Source organism: Procambarus clarkii, chromosome 55, assembly GCF_040958095.1.
Source record: "Procambarus clarkii isolate CNS0578487 chromosome 55, FALCON_Pclarkii_2.0, whole genome shotgun sequence".
NCBI lineage: Eukaryota > Metazoa > Arthropoda > Malacostraca > Decapoda > Cambaridae > Procambarus > Procambarus clarkii.
The window spans coordinates 10,999,951-11,020,728 of NC_091204.1; the positions used below are offsets into that span (position 1 = coordinate 10,999,951).

At 49.6% G+C, this 20,778-nt stretch overlaps 1 protein-coding gene across 1 annotated transcript in view; it reads left to right on the forward strand.

The window, feature by feature from the left end:
• The window catches only part of Ino80 (chromatin-remodeling ATPase INO80), a gene marked incomplete at its 3' end in the record, with an annotated part of 167,440 nt that overhangs the window by 37,357 nt on the left and 109,305 nt on the right, over window positions 1-20,778 (forward strand). Inside the window, 4 exon segments of the mRNA XM_069305469.1 lie at window positions 363-538; window positions 4,825-5,041; window positions 6,407-6,494; window positions 13,458-13,546. Coding sequence (XP_069161570.1) covers window positions 363-538; window positions 4,825-5,041; window positions 6,407-6,494; window positions 13,458-13,546 — 570 coding nt within the window.

Below are 20,778 nucleotides of genomic sequence, written 5' to 3' on the forward strand. Positions count from 1 at the left end.
TAGTATCAAAACTGTTTATGAGGCTAAATAACTTATTAATTTCTAATGGCCACATTTCTAATAGCTTTCCAACCCAAGAGTTATAGGTTGTTGTTCATAAACACTTGATGTATGTTGACCAGACCACACACTAGAAGGTGAAGGGACGACGACGTTTCGGTCCGTCCTGGACCATTCTCTCATCGACTTGAGAATGGTCCTGGAGGGACCGAAACGTCGTCATCCCTTCATTTTCTAGTGTGTGGTCTAGTCAATATATTTCAGCCACGTTATTGTGACTCATCATCTGCACTTCGTGTATGTTTAGTCATTCCCAACAACACTACCCTGACGTTTTGTCATATTTAATATGTGTTGAACAGGTTAAAAGGCAGCAACGTAAGGTGAATTTCCTCATCACTCTGCCAGAACTATATGCTCACTTCATGAAGAATAAGATGGGATCAGTATCTATGGAAGATGAAGATACCAGCAGCATCTTGAAGCAGTTGGAAGATGATACTTCAATGCCTTCGTCCTCGCTCGATGATTATGACTGGTAATTTAGTATTCAGTTTTTCTTGAATTGTCTTTAAGCAATGTATGTTTATGTAATTACCTAAATGGAATTAATTCATAACCTTAGAGGATAGAAGAAAGAGAGGACATATGTTGACCAAACCACACACTAGAAAGTGAAGGGTCGACGACGTTTCTGTCTGTCCTGGACCATTCTCAAGTCGATTGTGACTTGAGAATGGTCCAGGACGGACCAAAACGTCGTCATCCCTTCACTTTCTAGTGTGTGGTTTGGTCAACATATTTCAGCCACGTTATTGTGACTCCTTGTCTGCATCCAGAGGACATATGTTAACTACATATAAGATCTTGAGAGGCCTAGATAAGGTGGATAAAGGAAGTCTATAAAAAGAGGTTGGATAAGGGAGACATCGATGGAAGTTGGACATGCATCTGAGTCAAAGACATGTAGGGAAGTTTTCATTCCCTGTACGGGTGGTAGGTGAGTGGAATGCATTGAAAGAAGTTGTTGAAGCCAATTCCATCCACAACTCTGGGAATAATATGATGAAAACTTAATGTTCAGAGAGGTAATGAATATGTCAAGTATGAATGGCTAGGATATGGGGTATAAAGAGCTAGGTCTCGCCTCCCTCCGTAGTCACGGATAGGTAAGCTCCGATATGCCGATACCTAAGGGCATTTATGGGATGAGAGCTTTGCTTGTGGTGAACAAATTCACAAGGCTGTGATGAGGATTCGAACCTATGTCCGAGAGGATCCCAGGCGTGCCTTAATCGACCGCGCCACGACATGGTAAAAGAATTGCAACTGGGAGTTCAACTGCCCTCACACGGATCCCTTAGTCTCTCTGAGACACAACCTGAGACACAGTCGATTAAGGCGCGTCTGGGATCCTCTCGGACGTAGCTTCGAACCCTTGTCAGAGGTCATAGATTTAAATTAGCTAAACACAGATGCCGAAGAAATATAAGAAAATTCACTTTCGCAGAGTGGTAGACGGTTGGAACAAGTTAGGTGAGAAGGTGATGGAGGCCAAGACCGTCAGTAGTTTCAAAGCGTTATATGACACAAGAGTGCTGGGGAGACGGGACACCACGAGCGTAGCTCTCATCCTGTAACTGCACTTAGGTAATTACGGCCCTTGTGGATTTGTTCATTTGATGCGTCACGTTATTGGGATTTCTGCGTGATATGCTTGTGGTGTTCCCTCTTCCCAGTGCTTTGTCATATAAGCAGGCGATGAGTCACAATAACGTGGCTGAAGTATGTTGACCAGACCACACACTAGAATTTGAAGGGACGACGACGTTTCGGTCCGTCCTGGACCATTCTCAAGTCGTACTTTTATTGCCTGTCCCTACCTCCTCATCACAATCGACTTGAGAATGGTCCAGGACGGACCGAAACGTCGTCGTCCCTTCAAATTCTAGTGTGTGGTCTGGTCAACATTTGTCATATAATACCTTGAAAATACTCTACTGGTGGTTTTGGTATCGATCATCCTTTCATTTCATTTATTCTTACCGTCTGCCACTCTGCTTGCAAAAGATAACTGTCTAATATTTTTTTAGTGCCCTTATTTCTTTAGCACGAGTCTATGACCTATTGTTTTTTGTAGTTGCTGTTTTCAGAAATTCTTCTTTGTCTTCTGTGGCAGTTCCTGTTGCTATTTTGTATATAGTGATCATGTTGCATCCTTTGGTTCTATCTAGCTTTGGCATATTTAACATCTATAGCTTCACATTGAGCTCTTGTTATTTAGATCCAAAAGCTATTTAGTAGCATGTCTTTGCAACCTCCTTCCAGTTTATTGATGTGTTAATTGATGTGAGCACTATTCAGCTGCTGCATATTCCAATTTTGGTCTTGCAAAAGTCGTGAACAATTTCTTTAGTATTTCAACATCCATATACGACATTTAAAAGTGATCCTGAAGTTGGAAAGTGTAGCATATGCGCCTTATTCAATGTCCTTTCTGTCGGAGGTCTCCAGGACTTGCCTAGAAAATGGCGTTTCATTACATTCATCGCTGGTTTCATGTGGTCCTCTGGTGACTGTCTACTATCCAGAACCACCCATAGATCTCTTTCTTTGTCAAAGTTCTTTAATGCCTTTTCAAATAATTTGTAGGTTGACCAAACCACACACTAGAAAGTGAAGGGACAACGACGTTTCGGTCCGTCCTGGACCATTCTCAAGTTGACATGAGAATGGTCCAGGACGGACCGAAACATAGTCCTCCCTTCACTTTCTAGTGTGTGGTTTGGTCAACATATTTCAGCCACGTTATTGTGACTTCTCGTCTGCAATTTGTAGGTTGTGTGAAGCCTAGTTTCTCCTATTCCACATTACATAATGTGGCATTTATTGGCATTGATGTCCGTCTGCTATGTGTTTCTCCATACACTCATTTTGTCTTGGTCAAATTAAAGTGGCCCTGGAAATCCTCTGCAGGTTCGGTGGGCCCCCCTGGGTATTCCCACCAATCCTGCTCTCGTTTCGGAATAAGTTTAAGGGTTGCACACCACCCCAGCCATGTGGTGCCATTCAGTCCATCTGCCTCCGCTGTGTGGCTGGTTGGGTCGATGACACCTTCGACCTCTGGGTTCTATGGGAGATTGTTCTCCCCATGTGGCTCTTCTTTATGGCTCTCTTGCTGTGGTTTGGGCTTATCTGGTGGCTAGTCTAGGTTGTGTGCCCAGGCAGATGCCCCCGCAGTTGCTGCACTGGTGTTCGGGTCTCGGAATTGGAGGTATTTGGTAACTTCTACCTTAGTTTTGTCTACACCATCTTCCTTCGTTCCTCTGTGGGCATGGTACTCCCCCTCTTCTGTTCTTCCCTCCTCCTCCCTGCTTCTGGCCTAATGACATCTGAGGGTTTCCAGATTAGGGTGTGGTTCTGGGAGTCGACCCTTCTGATTCGGGGACAGAGGTTGCCGAGTCTACTTGTCCCACTAGGGCTTTTGGGTTTTTCTTTCAGCCAGCCACTCCTTCCTTCAAAGCCTTTTCCTTGGACTCCACCTTTCTATCCCGGGTGGTTATCTTGAGGTTATCTTGAGATGATTTCGGGGCTTTTTAGTGTCCCCGCAGCCCAGTCCTCGACCAGGCCTCCACCCCCAGGAAGCAGCCCGTGACAGCTGACTAACACCCAGGTACCTATTTTACTGCTAGGTAACAGGGGCATAGGGTGAAAGAAACTCTGCCCATTGTTTCTCGCCGGCGCCCGGGATCGAACCCGGGACCACAGGATCACAAGGCCAGCGTGCTGTCCGCTCGGCCGACCGGCTCCCACACATATCCCGACCGGTGGGCACACACATAGGCTCAACCCCAGGGTTCTCATTTGTGGCTTCTGGGGCTTTGGAAAGTTGTGTGCGTGCTCCTTAGAGCCTGTTTGACTCTACATGGTTCTTTAATTGGGGGGGTAGGGGGAGCGGGGGTTTGTAACCCCCCCTCACTCCCTGTGTGCTTCTGTTGTGCATGTGGCTCTCTCTGTAGTTCTGTTCTGCATCCCTTTGGGCTTGTGATCATCCTTCTGCCTCTCGAGTCCTTCCTCTGGCGGCTCATGAGGCGTTTTTCCGTTCCTTCCGGTGCTCGGGTGGGTGAGGTTCATGCTCCTCTCTGAGGGCAGAGTTTTGGTGGGAACAAAAATCAGGGTAGTTTGTCTGCCGCCGGCTCTTTCTTTCTTTCTGGTTGCCGGTTAAGGGAGCCGGTCGGCCGAGAGGACAGCACAATGGACTTGTGATCCTGTGGTCCCAGGTTCGATCCTGGGCGCCGGCGAGAAACAATGGCCAGAGTTTCTTTCACCCTATGCCCCTGTTACCTAGCAGTAAAATAGGTACCTGGGTGTTAGTCAGCTGTCACGGGCTGCTTCCTGGGGGTGGAGGCCTGGTTGCGGACCGGGCCGCGGGGACACTAAAGCCCCGAAATCATCTCAAAATAACCTCAAAATAACCTCTCCTGGTGGTGGCATAAATAAATAAATGCCACTGCTATCTGTGCCTGTGTGAAGGGGCCATGTCTGCCTGAAATGCTTTGCGTAATAGTGGCTGTAGGCATTGTATGTACTAGCTCTATCTATAAATCTATCAATTTTTGTAAAATCTCTTGTATGTATGTACCTGAATAAACATTTATTATTTTTATTATCATGTTCTAGCATTGGACACTGATGAGCTTATACAACTCCACAACTGATGTAACCAACTAATTGGCAGACTGTCAGAGAGAGTAGCTTCAGGGAGCATCAGAGACTCGCCCAAATATTGTCATTTCATTACAATCAACACTTTGTGTTTTACAGTGAAGCCATGAAGGTTCAGGCTCTGAAGACGGCTCAAGAGGCATATTCCAATCAGCAAGCCAAACTAAGTCTGTTCTCGGGAAATGAAAGCAAAATTATTCCAGACTTTGGACGATCAAAAGAATCAAAGGAACATCCACAACCAACTATATTTCGGGGTGTCCTCAAAAGCTATCAGATGAATGGCATGAATTGGCTGGCTAATCTCTACTACTTTGTAAGTTATTATTTGATTGTTTATTTTTAGCTTGGATTTCATACTTATTGTTCAAAAATTTGTTATCTATGTGTTAGGAGAGAGACAGAGAGACAAAGAGACAGAGACAAAGAGACAGAGACAGAGAGACAGAGAGAGAGAGAGAGAGAGAGAGAGAGAGAAGGGGAGCAGTGAGGCACTGGTGGCACTCGGTCAATGCTCTTTAAAATATCTTTATCTAAAGTATCTCTGCACTACTATACCCTCGTAATGAAGTCACCACTTGACATGTCCACTGACTTCATTTGACATGTATACCTGTCAAAAATACAGGGACCTGAGCAGCTTCTCTGAAGACTCACTAGTACTCTCGCTCTGTTCCCCATAGGGTGGGAAGTAGCCCGCCAAACACACACCGAAACTACGACGTTGGTGCAACGTTCGAACAAGTTTTAAGCCCTCCTAACTAGTTATAACAACCAATATAGCAAGTTGTAACAACGTTCTAATACGTCATAAGCACGTTAAGCCAAGATGTAACAACTTTATTACAAGTTGTAACAAGCGGAAAATAGAGACAGTTTCGGTTTGTGTTTCCAGGGAGAGCGGTTGGTGTCCTGGGTTCAATTCCAATGGCAGGACTGAAATGTGCGTAAACATGATGACCTGATGCCTCTTTTTTTTTTTTTAACTGGGAGTTAGGTGACTGTTGTGGTTGGCATCCAAGGGGGGGCCTCGTAGCCTGGTGGATAGCGCGCAGGACTCGTAACTCTGTGGCGCGGGTTCGATTCCCGCACGAGGCAGAAACAAATGGGCAAAGTTTCTTTCACCCTGAATGCCCCTGTTACCTAGCAGTAAATAGGTACTTGAGAGTTAGTCAGCTGTCACGGGCTGCTTCCTGGGGGTGGAGGCCTGGTCGAGGACCGGGCCGCGGGGACTAAAGCCCCGAAATCATCTCAAGATAACCTCAAGAAGGTGAGTGGTTTGCCAGGAGGACCTCAGTTAGCCTAAGAAGCTTTGTGTCCTCAACAGTGGGAAGCAATAATGTGCACAGACGTGATAGATAATATGTTGACCAAACCACACACTAGAAAGTGAAGGGACGACGACGTTTCGGTCCGTCCTGGACCGAATTTTCAAGTCACAATCGACTTGAGAATGGTCCAGGATGGACCGAAACGTCGTCGTCGATTCACTTTCTAGTATGTGGTTTGGTCAACATATTTCAGCCATGTTATTGTGACTTCTCGACCTGCACGTGACAGATAATATATATTTTGTTGGTTTGGGTTGTTGATTTTCATTCTTATGACTAATGTGATTTTTTCATTCATAGATTAAACAATAATTCATTGCCCCATTGACTCTTTATTTCAATATTTACAGGGAATCAATGGCATCCTAGCAGATGAGATGGGTCTGGGCAAGACAGTTCAATCTATTGCATTTCTAGCGCATATATGTGAGCAGTACGGTAAGTTTTGATGGCTTATTGCATTGGTCTATCTTTAGCAATACGGTAATATTAGCAAGTTGTATAATGAATAATAAAGTTTTGTTGATAATAAGAATTCTTGCTATGAAGGTATGAAGCTATCAAGCTATCAAGGTTAGGTTAGGTTAGGTTAGGTTAGGTTAGGTTAGGTTAGGTTAAGTTAGGTTAAGTTAGGTTAGGTTAGGTTAGGTTAAGTTAGGTTAGGTTAAGTTAGGTTAGGTTAAGTTAGGTTAGGTTAGGTTAGGTTAGGTTAGGTTAGGTTAAACAGAATCGTAACATTATACAGTAGAACCTCAAATTTTGTGCTCTATCGTTAGAAAAACTGGCCAGTGTTCATAAAATGGTTAGGTTAGGTTAAACAGAATCGTAACATTATACAGTAGAACCTCAAATTTTGTGCTCTATCGTTAGAAAAACCTAGGTTAGGTTAGGTTAGGTTAGGTTAAACAGAATTGTAACATTATACAGTAGAACCTCAAATTTTGTGCTCTATCGTTAGAAAAACTGGCCAGTGTTCATAAAATGGTGATTTTCAATAGTCGTAGTAAGCATTCATCAGTCTCAGGACTGATGGATGAGTCAGTCAGCAGTGACTGACTCATTAGTATTTCTCATTATCATTATGACTCATTAACATCATTATGACTCATTATTTCTCATTATTATTATTCGTTGAATTTTGACGAGTTTTTTTTACCAAACTGACTAGAATCCATATCTTTGCATAGTTGCACCTTCAAGATGTCAGGGAAAGCCCTTGGTGAAACCCCCGATGTGACCAGTTAAATGGTCACGTCATTTGCAGGAGTTTTTTTTTTTTTAGCCTACCAGAGCCAGAACCTGGACCCTCACAATCTGGGGCCAGATTCACGAAAGTACTTACGCAAGCACTTACGAACCTGTACATCTTTTCTCAATCTTTGGCGGCTTTGTTTACAATTATTAAACAGTTAATGAGCTCCGAAGCACCAGGAGGCTGTTTATAACAATAACAACAGCTGAATGGCAAGTTTTCATGCTTGTAAACTGTTTAATAAATGTAACCAAAGCCGTCAAAGATTGAAGAAAGATGTACACGTTCGTAAGTGCTTGCGTAAGTACTTTCGTGAATCTGGGCCCTGGAGGTTATCTTGAGATGATTTCGGAGCTTTTAGTGTCCCCGCGGCCCGGTCCTCGACCAGGCCTCCACCCCCAGGAAGCAGCCCGTGACAGCTGACTAACACCCAGGTACCTATATTACTGCTAGGTAACAGGGGCATAGGGTGAAAGAAACTCTGCCCATTGTTTCTCGCCGGCGCCTGGGATCGAACCCGGGACCACAGGCACAAAGGTGCAAAGTGCGAATAACATTTCACCGTCAACTGGGAACACATCCAGAAAGTCAACAAAGCTTTACAGACAAACGAAGGGTTCAAAGAATATGAATCCTTGAAATTGCCGAACAACTCCGTATGTGATTCAAACCAAACATCAGATTTACTCAAAGCCCAGTTCCCTGTTTGTGTTGTGATAATGGTTACGGCTACCTGTAGTGTTCTGGGCCTAGTGCTGCATGTGTTGACGTTTTCTTCTCCCCTGAGTGCTTACTAGTGCTGCATGTGTTGACGTTTTCTTCCCCCCCCCCGAGTGCTTACTAGTGCTGCATGTGTTGACGTTTTCTTCCCCCCCCCCCCGAGTGCTTACTAGTGCTGCATGTGTTGACGTTTTCTTCCCCCCCCGAGTGCTTACTAGTGCTGCATGTGTTGACGTTTTCTTCCCCCCCCCCGAGTGCTTACTAGTGCTGCATGTGTTGACGTTTTCTTCCCCCCCCCGAGTGCTTACTAGTGCTGCATGTGTTGACGTTTTCTTCTCCCCCGAGTGCTTACTAGTGCTGCATGTGTTGACGTTTTCTTCCCCCCGAGTATTTACTAGTGCTGCATGTGTTGACGTTTTCTTCTCCCCCGAGTGCTTACTAGTGCTGCATGTGTTGACGATTTCTTCCCCCCGAGTGCTTACTAGTGCTGCCCGAGCAGTGCTCTTCTCTGGTGATTACTTTAGTGTAGTCCCGTCTTCTCTGGTGATTACTTTAGTGTAGTCCTGTCTTCTCTGGTGATTACTTTAGTGTAGTCCCGTCTTCTCTGGTGATTACTTAAGTGTAGTCCCGTCTTCTCTGGGTGATTACTTTAGTGTAGTCCCGTCTTCTCTGGTGATTACTTTAGTGTAGTCCCATCTTCTCTGGTGATTACTTTAGTGTAGTCCTGTCTTCTCTGGTGATTACTTTAGTGTAGTCCCGTCTTCTCTGGTGATTACTTTAGTGTAGTCCCGTCTTCTCCGGTGATTACTTTAGTGTAGTCCCGTCTTCTCTGGTGATTACTTTAGTGTAGTCCCGTCTTCTCTGGTGATTACTTTAGTGTAGTCCCGTCTTCTCTGGTGATTACTTTAGTGTAGTCCCGTCTTCTCTGGTGATTACTTTAGTGTAGTCCCATCTTCTCTGGTGATTACTTTAGTGTAGTCCCGTCTTCTCTGGTGATTACTTTAGTGTAGTCCCGTCTTCTCTGGTGATTACTTTAGTGTAGTCCCGTCTTCTCTGGTGATTACTTTAGTGTAGTCCCATCTTCCCTGGTGATTACTTTAGTGTAGTCCCGTCTTCCCTGGTGATTACTTTAGTGTAGTCCCGTCTTCCCTGGTGATTACTTTAGTGTAGTCCCGTCTTCTCTGGTGATTTCTTTAGTGTAGCCCCGTCTTCTCTGGTGATTACTTTAGTGTAGTCCCGTCTTCTCTGGTGATTACTTTAGTGTAGTCCCGTCTTCTCTGGTGATTACTTTAGTGTAGTCCCGTCTTCTCTGGTGATTACTTTAGTGTAGTCCCGTCTTCCCTGGTGATTACTTTAGTGTAGTCCCGTCTTCCCTGGTGATTACTTTAGTGTAGTCCCGTCTTCTCTGGTGATTTCTTTAGTGTAGCCCCGTCTTCTCTGGTGATTACTTTAGTGTAGTCCCGTCTTCCCTGGTGATTACTTTAGTGTAGTCCCGTCTTCTCTGGTGATTTCTTTAGTGTAGCCCCGTCTTCTCTGGTGATTACTTTAGTGTAGTCCCGTCTTCCCTGGTGATTACTTTAGTGTAGTCCCGTCTTCTCTGGTGATTACTTTAGTGTAGTCCCGTCTTCCCTGGTGATTACTTTAGTGTAGTCCCGTCTTCTCTTGGTGATTACTTTAGTGTAGTCCCGTCTTCTCAGTATTCTTTGGCCTGGTCTTCGACCAGGCCTCCACCCCCAGGAAGCAGCCTGTGACAGCTGACTAACACCCAGGTACCTATTTTACTGCTAGGTAACAGGGGCATAGGGTGAAAGAAACTCTGCCCTATGTTTCTCGCCGGCGCCTGGGATCGAACCCAGGACCACAGGATCACAAGTCCCGCGTGCTGTCCGCTCGGCCGACCGGCTCCGTGACTCCGAGTCTACCATTCTGCGAAAGGGAAATTTTCTTATATTTCTTTGGCAGTTTTGTTTTAGTTTAAGTCTATGACCTCTTGTTCTTGAAGTTCCAGGTCTCAGGAATTCTTCCCTGTCAATTTTGTTGATTCCCATTACTGTTTTGTATGGTTAGCTAAGCATTTTAAAAGTACCGAATCACCTTCTGTGGTTGATTGTTCAATAAATCCCTGAACTATATGTTTAACTGATCTCTAACCCTGTCCATGGAGGACAGAAGAAAATGTATATATGGTGGTTAGCATTGTAAATGTGTGGCCACGTCTGTGGTAGAAAATAATAATAATAAACAGAAAACTGTTTTGTATGTAGTGATCATATCGCCTCTTTTTTCTTCTGTCTTCTAGTTTTGGCATATTTAATGCTGTTGTTCTTCATTCCGCTTCCTTGTTTTGTCCTTTGCATTTTCTTTGGCACTTTCTCCTGGTGGTTCGCTTCCCCCTTCAGAGAGAGGTTTGGGGCCTGACAACTGAGGGGACAGCGCTCAGGATTCGTAGTCCTAAGGGCCCCGGGTTCGATCCCCAGCGGTGGCGGAAAGAAATGGGCAGTCTCTCTTTCACCCTGATGCCCCAGTACACCTAGCAGTAAATACGTATACCTGGGAGTTAGACAGCTGCTACGGGCTGCTTTCTGGGGATGTGTAACAAAAAGGAGGCCTGGTCAAGGACCGGGCTGCAGGGACGCTAAGCCCCGAAATAATCTCAATTAACCTCAAGATAACCTCAAGATAGCCCTTACTACCCACTGTCTCAATTTGGGCTCTGGCTCAAAATGGAGTTCCAATATGGGTCTTTCTTTCTCTGTCTGTGTGGTGCTTACAAGGTTTACCAGGGGAGCCGGTCGGCCGAGCAGACAGCACACTGGACTTGTGATCCTGTGGTCCTGGGTTCGATTCCAGGCGCCGGCGAGAAACAATGGGCAGAGTTTCTTGGACTCTATGCTCCTGTTACCTAGCAGTAAAATAGGTACCTGGGTGTTAGTCAGCTGTCACGGGCTGCTTCCTGGGGATGGAGGCCTGGTTGAGGACCGGGCCGCGGGGACACTAAAGCCCCGAAATCATCTCAAGATAACCTCAAGATTGGGTTTGGTCATATATGACACTGGTTGACGAAACCAATGACTTCCACTAACCAGGTCAACATGGATTTAGAGCAGGAAGATCTTGTCTTTTGCAATTACTGAACCATTATGACAAAATCACAGATGCATTAGAAAAAAACAAAATGCAGATGTTGTATACACGGACTTTGCAAAGGCATTTGGTAAATGTGACCATGGAATGAGATTGATAAATAGGAAGTAAAATGGGGAATTGGATATTCAATGTTCTGTTAAAATGACTGTTACGCTTTGCATTCTATGAAATATAATAAAGTCCTAGTGCCCTGTACCCTAGGGCACAGTCCTTGTGCCACTTCTTTTTCTCATTTTCATATCAGATAAAGACAAAAAATACAGCCACAGCCTTGTGTTAGCTATTGCTAATGTTACCAAAAATCAGTATGAAAATTACCTCGGTAGAATACACTGGAAAAACTACTTCCCTGGAAACACAAACCGTAACTGTTAATATTTTCAGCTTGTTACAACTTGTAATAAAGTTGTTACATCTTGGCTTAACGTGTTTATGACGTATTAGAACGTTGTTACAACTTGCTATATTGGTTGTTATAACTGGTTAGGAGGTGTTAAAACGTGTTCGAACGTTGTACCAACGTCGTAGTTTCGGTGTGTGTTTGGCGGGTTGCCGATAATGATGAAATCTTCAGTTGGGCGTTGGAAAAAGCATGAGTCCTAACAGTAATAAATTCCAGATACTGTACTTAGTAGCTATGGTAGAAATGAAGAACTTAAGTGAAATACAGGGTACAAGATGCAGTCAGACCTACTCATAGAAAGAAAGCGTGTAAAAGATTTTGGAATTATGATGTTTGACAACCTTACATTTAGTGAACATAATCAAGCACATATAATGTCAGCTAGGAAAATGATAGGATGGATTATGATTATGTTCAAATCCAGGGGCCAGATTCAAGAAAGCACTTACGCAAGCACTTACGAACGTGTACATCTTTCCTCAATCTTTAACGGCTTTAGTTACATTTATTAAACACTTTACAAGCATGAAAACTTCCCATTCAACTGTTGTTACTGTTATAAACAGCCTTCTGGTGCTTCGGAGCTCATTAACTGTTTAATAATTGGAAACAAAGCCGCCAAAGATTGAGAAAAGATGTACAGGTTCGTAAGTGGTTGCGTAAGTGCTTTCGTGAATCTGGCCTCAGGTATTCTGCCACAATGTTAATGCTAATTTAAATCGCTGGTACTGTCTCATCTTGAGTACTGCTCAGTACTCACTCCTCCTTTCAAAGTGGGAGAGATTTCTGAAATTGAGGAAATATAGAGAATATATATATACAGGGTGCATAGACACGATAACGCACCTAAATTATTTAAACCGTCTGAAAACTCTTAAAAATATGCTTTCTAGTAAGGAGATGAGAGAGGTATCAAAAAAATATATATATGGAAGATACTGTATACACACAGAAATCACAATAGCGTGATACATCAAATGAACAAATCCACAAGGGCCATGATGAGGGATCGAACCTACGTCCGAGATGATTCCAGACGCGCCTTAGTCGATTGCGCAACGACATGGACACGGCCCTTGTGGATTTGTTCATGGAAGATACTGGATGGCCAGGTCTCCAATTTACACAGCAAAATAACATACTTTATGATAAAAGTACTGTATGTTACATACTTCATAAAATAACATGATGGAAGAAAATAGCAATTTTCTTACATAATATGGAAGAAAATGCAGAATAGAATCGGTAAGGAGTAAAAATGGCAACTTAGAAGTCCACAGTTGTTCAATTCTCTCCCAGCAAGCATAGACAATACTGTTTGAGCAAAGGTGGACTTCTTCAAGAAGCAATTGCAGTCTCCGTGGTGTAGTGGTAAGACACTCGCCTGGCGTTCCGCGAGCACTATGTCATGGGTTCGTATCCTGGCCGGGGAGGATTTACTGGGCGCAATTCCTTAACTGTAGCCTCTGTTTAACGCAACAGTAAAATGTGTACTTGGATGAAAAAACGATTCTTCGCGGCAGGGGATCGTATTCCAGGGACCATAGGATTAAGGACTTGCCCGAAACGCTACGCGTACTAGTGGCTCTACAAGAATGTAACAACTCTTGTATATATCTCAAATAAAAACAAATAAATAAAAAATTAGACATGTTCCTGCAAGAGGCACTAGACCAACAGAGTTGTAGTGGATGTGTGGGCCTGCTGGCCTTTCCCAGCAACAGTCTGTTGGACCAAGCTCTCACAAGTCGTGCTAGGTAAGCATTCTAGATTTCACTCCGTTAAAATAGAGCAGATTCCAGCTTAAACAATCACCTGTATCAGCACAGGAATGTGTTTGCTAGACAAAATATTTTAAATAATAATGTTTTTGTTTCAGATACTTGGGGTCCTTTCTTAATAATCACACCTGCTTCTACTCTTCATAATTGGACTGGTGAAATCGCCAGATTTGTACCCAGCTTCCAGGTGAGGCTACTCGTACCAGATATGTTGACCAAACCACGAAGTGACGGGATGGCGACATTTTGGTTAGGTTAGGTTAGGTTAGTCAACGGTTAGGTTAGGTTAGTCAACGGTTAGGTTAGGTTAGGTTAGGTAAGGTTAGGTTAGGTAAGGTAAGGTTAGGTTAGGTTAGGTTAGTCAACGGTTAGGTTAGGTTAGTCAACGGTTAGGTTAGGTTAGGTTAGGTAAGGTTAGGTTAGGTAAGGTAAGGTTAGGTTAGGTTAGGTTAGGTTAGGTTAGTCAACGGTTAGGTTAGGTTAGTCAACGGTTAGGTTAGGTTAGGTTAGGTTAGGTAAGGTAAGGTTAGGTAAGGTAAGGTAAGGTTAGGTTAGGTTAGGTTAGTCAACGGTTAGGTTAGGTTAGTCAACGGTTAGGTTAGGTTAGTCAACGGTTAGGTTAGGTTAGGTTAGGTTAGGTAAGGTTAGGTTAGGTAAGGTAAGGTTAGGTTAGGTTAGTCAACGGTTAGGTTAGGTTAGGTTAGTCAACGGTTAGGTAAGGTTAGGTAAGGTTAGGTTTGGTTTGGTTAGGTTTGGTTAGGTTAGGTTAGGTTAGGTAAGGTTAGGTTTGGTTAGGTAAGGTTAGGTTAGGTTAGGTTAGTTTAGTCAACATAATGTAGCCACGTTATTGTGACTTCTCGTCTGCGTACCAGATACATTAATTTACACACACATAATATATATATTAATACTGGATAATATACTTCATGTACTTGTTCATATGTAAATAATTCACTCAGGGTTTATGTTCTTTGAAACCACATTATTAAACGCTTGTAGTACAGTATTTGTTTACAAGAATTTCTGGTTTGTACAAGAATTTGGTCTTTGTCCCAAGTGGACGGGAGAGTAACAAGTGCCAAGTAATTGTTCCAAGTGGACGTAACACCTGCCAAGTAATTGTTCCAAGTGGACGTAACACCTGCCAAGTAATTGTTCCAAGTGGACGTAACACCTGCCAAGTAATTGTTCCAAGTGGACGTAACACCTGCCAAGTAATTGTTCCAAGTGGACGTAATACCTGCCAAGTAATTGTTCCAAGTGGACGTAACACCTGCCAAGTAATTGTTCCAAGTGGACGTAATACCTGCCAAGTAATTGTTCCAAGGGGACGGAAGTGTACCAAGTAATTGGGATTTACCCCAGAATATAATATAGGATGCTGAGGGTGTGTGAATATCTATAACTTCATGTAGGATTAGTTTATATTAATTCTACCTCAAATTGTCTCACCATCCTAATTATTGGGAGCCGGTCGGCCGAGCGGACAGCACGCTGGACTTGTGATCCTGTGGTCCCGGGTTTGATCCTAGGCGCCGGCGAGAAACAATGGGCAGAGTTTCTTTCACCCTATGCACCTGTTACCTAGCAGTAAAATAGGTACCTGGGTGTTAGTCAGCTGTCACGGGCTCCTTCCTGGGGGTGGAGGCCTGGTTGAGGACCGGGCCGCGAGGGACACTAAAGCCCCGAAATCATCTCAAGATAACTCTCAAGATTGTGCGGTGGAGCCCCTGGTGACTCCCTGATGCTTCAGGGAGCCCCTGGTGATTCCCTGTAGCATCGGGGAGCCCCTGGTGGCTCCCTGTAGCATCGGGGAGCCCCTGGTGGCTCCCTGTAGCATCGGGGAGCCCCTGGTGACTCCCTGTAGCATCGGGGAACCCCTGGTGACTCCCTGTAGCATCGGGGAGCCCCTGGTGACTCCCTGTAGCATCAGGGAGCCCCTGGTGACTCCCTGTAGGATCAGGGAGCCCCTGGTGACTCCCTGTAGCATCGGGGAGCCCCTGGTGACTCCCTGTAGCATCAGGGAGCCCCTGGTGGTTCCCTGTAGCATCAGGGAGCCACTGGTAACTTCCTGAAACATCAGGGAGCCCCTGGTGGTTCCCTGTAGCATCAGGGAGCCCCTGGTGGCTTCCTGTAGCATCGGGGAGCCCCTGGTGGCTCCCTGTAGCATCGGGGAGCCCCTGGTGACTCCCTGTAGCATCAGGGAGCCCCTGGTGACTCCCTGTAGCATCAGGGAGCCCCTGGTGACTCCCTGTAGCATCGGGGAGCCCCTGGTGACTCCCTGTAGCATCGGGGAGCCCCTGGTGACTCCCTGTAGCATCGGGGAGCCCCTGGTGACTCCCTGTAGCATCGGGGAGCCCCTGGTGGTTCCCTGAAGCATCGGGGAGCCCCTGGTGGTTCCCTGTAGCATCGGAGAGCCCCTGGTGGCTTCCTGTAGCATCGGGGAGCCCCTGGTGACTCCCTGTAGCATCGGGGAGCCCCTGGTGACTCCCTGTAGCATCAGGGAGCCCCTGGTGGCTCCCTGTAGCATCGGGGAGCCCCTGGTGGTTCCCTGTAGCATCGGGGAGCCCCTGGTGACTCCCTGTAGCATCAGGGAGCCCCTGGTGACTCCCTGTAGCATCAGGGAGCTCCTGGTGGCTCCCTGTAGCATCGGAGAGCCCCTGGTGGCTTCCTGTAGCATCGGGGAGCCCCTGGTGACTCCCTGTAGCATCGGGGAGCCCCTGGTGGCTCCCTGTAGCATCGGGGAGCCCCTGGTGGCTCCCTGTAGCATCGGGGAGCCCCTGGTGGTTCCCTGTAGCATCGGGGAGCCCCTGGTGGCTTCCTGTAGCATCGGGGAGCCCCTGGTGACTCCCTGAAGCATCAGGGAGCCCCTGGTGGCTTCCTGTAGCATCGGGGAGCCCCTGGTGGCTTCCTGTAGCATTGGGGAGCCCCTGGTGGCTTCCTGTAGCATCGGGGAGCCCCTGGTGACTCCCTGTAGCATCGGGGATCCCCTGGTGGCTTCCTGTAGCATCGGGGAGCCCCTGGTGACTCCCTGAAGCATCAGGGAGCCCCTGGTGGCTTCCTGTAGCATCGGGGAGCCCCTGGTGACTCCCTGTAGCATCAGGGAGCCCCTGGTGACTCCCTGAAGCATCAGGGAGCCCCTGGTGACTCCCTGTAGCATCGGGGAGCCCCTGGTGGCTTCCTGTAGCATTGGGGAGCCCCTGGTGGTTCCCTGTAGCATCTGGGAGCCCCTGGTGGCTCTTTGAAGCATCAGGGAGCCCCTGGTGACTCCCTGTAGCATCGGGGAGCCCCTGGTAACTCCCTGTAGCATCAGGGAGCCCCTGGTGGCTTCCCGTAGCATCAGGGAGCCCCTGGTGGTTCCCTGTAGCATCAGGGAGCCCCTGGTGACTCCCTGTAGCATCGGGGAGCCCCTGGTGACTCCCTGATGCATCGGGGAGCCCCTGGTGGCTTCCTGTAGCATCAGGGAGCCCCTGGTGACTCCCTGACGCATCGGGGAGCCCCTGGTGGCTTTCTGTAGCATCAGGGAGCCCCTGGTGACTCCCTGAAGCATCAGGGAGCCCCTGGTGGTTCCCTGTAGCATCAGGGAGCCCCTGGTGACTCCCTGTAGCATCAGGGAGCCCCTGGTGGTTCCCTGTAGCATCGGGGAGCCCCTGGTGACTTCCTGTAGCATCGGAGAGCCCCTGGTGATTCCCTGTAGCATCAGGGAGCCCCTGGTGACTCCCTGAAGCATCGGGGAGCCCCTGGTGACTCCCTGTAGCATTGGGGAGCCCCTGGTGGCTTCCTGTAGCATCGGAGAGCCCCTGGTGGTTCCCTGTAGCATCAGGGAGCCCCTGGTGGTTCCCTGTAGCATCAGGGAGCCCCTGGTGGCTTCCTGTAGCATTGGGGAGCCCCTGGTGACTCCCTGAAGCATTGGGGAGCCCCTGGTGACTCCCTGAAGCATCGGGGAGCCCCTGGTGACTCCCTGAAGCATCGGGGAGCCCCTGGTGGCTTCCTGTAGCATTGGGGAGCCCCTGGTGACTCCCTGAAGCATCGGGGAGCCCCTGGTGGCTTCCTGTAGCATCGGGGAGCCCCTGGTGGCTTCCTGTAGCATCAGGGAGCCCCTGGTGGCTCCCTGAAGCATCCGGGAGCCCCTGGTGGCTCCTGAAGCATTGGGGAGCCCCTGATGACTCCCTGAAGCATCGGGGAGCCCCTGGTGGCTTCCTGTAGCATCGGGGAGCCCCTGGTGACTCCCTGAAGCATCAGGGAGCCCCTGGTGGCTCCCTGAAGCATCGGAGAGCCCCTGGTGGCTTCCTGTAGCATCGGGGAGCCCCTGGTGACTCCCTGTAGCATCAGGGAGCCCCTGGTGACTCCCTGTAGCATCAGGGAGCCCCTGGTGGCTCCCTGTAGCATCGGGGAGCCCCTGGTGGTTCCCTGTAGCATCGGGGAGCCCCTGGTGACTCCCTGTAGCATCAGGGAGCCCCTGGTGACTCCCTGTAGCATCAGGGAGCCCCTGGTGGCTCCCTGTAGCATCGGAGAGCCCCTGGTGGCTTCCTGTAGCATCGGGGAGCCCCTGGTGACTCCCTGTAGCATCGGGGAGCCCCTGGTGGCTCCCTGTAGCATCGGGGATCCCCTGGTGGCTCCCTGTAGCATCGGGGAGCCCCTGGTGGTTCCCTGTAGCATCGGGGAGCCCCTGGTGACTCCCTGTAGCATCAGGGAGCCCCTGGTGGCTCCCTGTAGCATCGGAGAGCCCCTGGTGGCTTCCTGTAGCATCGGGGAGCCCCTGGTGGCTTCCTGTAGCATTGGGGAGCCCCTGGTGGCTTCCTGTAGCATCGGGGAGCCCCTGGTGACTCCCTGAAGCATCAGGGAGCCCCTGGTGGCTTCCTGTAGCATCGGGGAGCCCCTGGTGACTCCCTGTAGCATCAGGGAGCCCCTGGTGACTCCCTGAAGCATCAGGGAGCCCCTGGTGACTCCCAGTAGCATCGGGGAGCCCCTGGTGGCTTCCTGTAGCATTGGGGAGCCCATGGTGGTTCTCTGTAGCATCTGGGAGCCCCTGGTGGCTCTTTGAAGCATCAGGGGAGCCCCTGGTGACTCCCTGTAGCATCGGGGAGCCCCTGGTGACTCCCTGTAGCATCAGGGAGCCCCTGGTGGCTTCCTTTAGCATCAGGGAGCTCCAGGTGGTTCCCTGTAGCATCAGGGAGCCCCTGGTGACTCCCTGTAGCATCGGGGAGCCCCTGGTGACTCCCTGATGCATCGGGGAGCCCCTGGTGGCTTCCTGTAGCATCAGGGAGCCCCTGGTGACTCCCTGATGCATCGGGGAGCCCCTGGTGACTCCCTGTAGCATCGGGGAGCCCCTGGTGACTCCCTGAAGCATTGGGGAGCCCCTGATGACTCCCTGAAGCATCGGGTAGCCCCTGGTGACTCCCTGTAGCATCGGGGAGCCCCTGGTGACTTCCTGTAGCATCGGAGAGCCCCTGGTGGTTCCCTGTAGCATCAGGGAGCCCCTGGTGACTCCCTGAAGCATCGGGGAGCCCCTGGTGACTCCCTGTAGCATTGGGGAGCCCCTGGTGGCTTCCTGTAGCATCGGAGAGCCCCTGGTGGTTCCCTGTAGCATCAGGGAGCCCCTGGTGGCTTCCTGTAGCATTGGGGAGCCCCTGGTGACTCCCTGAAGCATTGGGGAGCCCCTGGTGACTCCCTGAAGCATTGGGGAGCCCCTGGTGGCTTCCTGTAGCATCGGAGAGCCCCTGGTGGTTCCCTGTAGCATCAGGGAGCCCCTGGTGACTCCCTGAAGCATCAGGGAGCCCCTAATGACTCCCTGAAGCATTGGGGAGCCCCTGGTGACTCCCTGAAGCATCGGGGAGCCCCTGGTGGCTTCCTGTAGCATTGGGGAGCCCCTGGTGACTCCCTGAAGCATCGGGGAGCCCCTGGTGGCTTCCTGTAGCATCGGGGAGCCCCTGGTGACTCCCTGAAGCATCCGGGAGCCCCTGGTGACTCCCTGAAGCATCAGGGAGCCCCTGGTGGCTCCTGAAGCATCGGGGAGCCCCTGGTGGCTTCCTGTAGCATCGGGGAGCCCCTGGTGACTCCCTGAAGCATCAGGGAGCCCCTGGTGGCTCCCTGAAGCATCAGGGAGCCCCTGGTGACTCCCTGAAGCATCGGGGAGCCCCTGGTGGCTTCCTGTAGCATCAGGGAGCCCCTGGTGGCTCCTGAAGCATTGGGGAGCCCCTGGTGACTCCCTGAAGCATCAGGGAGCCCCTGGTGGCTTCCTGAAGCATCAGGGAGCCCCTGGTGACTCCCTGATGCATCGGGGAGCCCCTGGTGGCTTCCTGTAGCATCGGGGAGCCCCTGGTGACTCCCTGAAGCATCAGGGAGCCCCTGGTGGCTCCCTGAAGCATCAGGGAGCCCCTGGTGGCTTCCTGTAGCATCAGGGAGCCCCTGGTGACTCCCTGAAGCATCAGGGAGCCCCTGGTGGCTCCTGAAGCATTGGGGAGCCCCTGGTGACTCCCTGAAGCATCAGGGAGCCCCTAGTGGCTCCCTGAAGCATTGGGGAGCCCCTGGTGACTCCCTGAAGCATCGGGGAGCCCCTGGTGGCTTCCTGTAGCATTGGGGAGCCCCTGGTGGCTTCCTGTAGCATCGGGGAGCCCCTGGTGGCTTCCTGTAGCATTGGAGAGCCCCTGGTGACTCCCTGTAGCATCGGGGAGCCCCTGGTGACTCCCTGTAGCATCGGGGAGCCCCTGGTGACTCCCTGTAGCATCGGGGAGCCCCTGGTGACTCCCTGTAGCATCGGGGAGCCCCTGGTGGTTCCCTGAAGCATCGGGGAGCCCCTGGTGGTTCCCTGTAGCATCGGAGAGCCCCTGGTGGCTTCCTGTAGCATCGGGGAGCCCCTGGTGACTCCCTGTAGCATCGGGGAGCCCCTGGTGACTCCCTGTAGCATCAGGGAGCCCCTGGTGGCTCCCTGTAGCATCGGGGAGCCCCTGGTGGTTCCCTGTAGCATCGGGGAGCCCCTGTTGACTCCCTGTAGCATCAGGGAGCCCCTGGTGACTCCCTGTAGCATCAGGGAGCTCCTGGTGGCTCCCTGTAGCATCGGAGAGCCCCTGGTGGCTTCCTGTAGCATCGGGGAGCCCCTGGTGACTCCCTGTAGCATCGGGGAGCCCCTGGTGGCTCCCTGTAGCATCGGGGAGCCCCTGGTGGCTCCCTGTAGCATCGGGGAGCCCCTGGTGGTTCCCTGAAGCATCAGGGAGCCCCTGGTGGCTTCCTGTAGCATCGGGGAGCCCCTGGTGGCTTCCTGTAGCATTGGGGAGCCCCTGGTGGCTTCCTGTAGCATCGGGGAGCCCCTGGTGACTCCCTGTAGCATCGGGGATCCCCTGGTGGCTTCCTGTAGCATCAGGGAGCCCCTGGTGGCTTCCTGTAGCATCGGGGAGCCCCTGGTGACTCCCTGTAGCATCA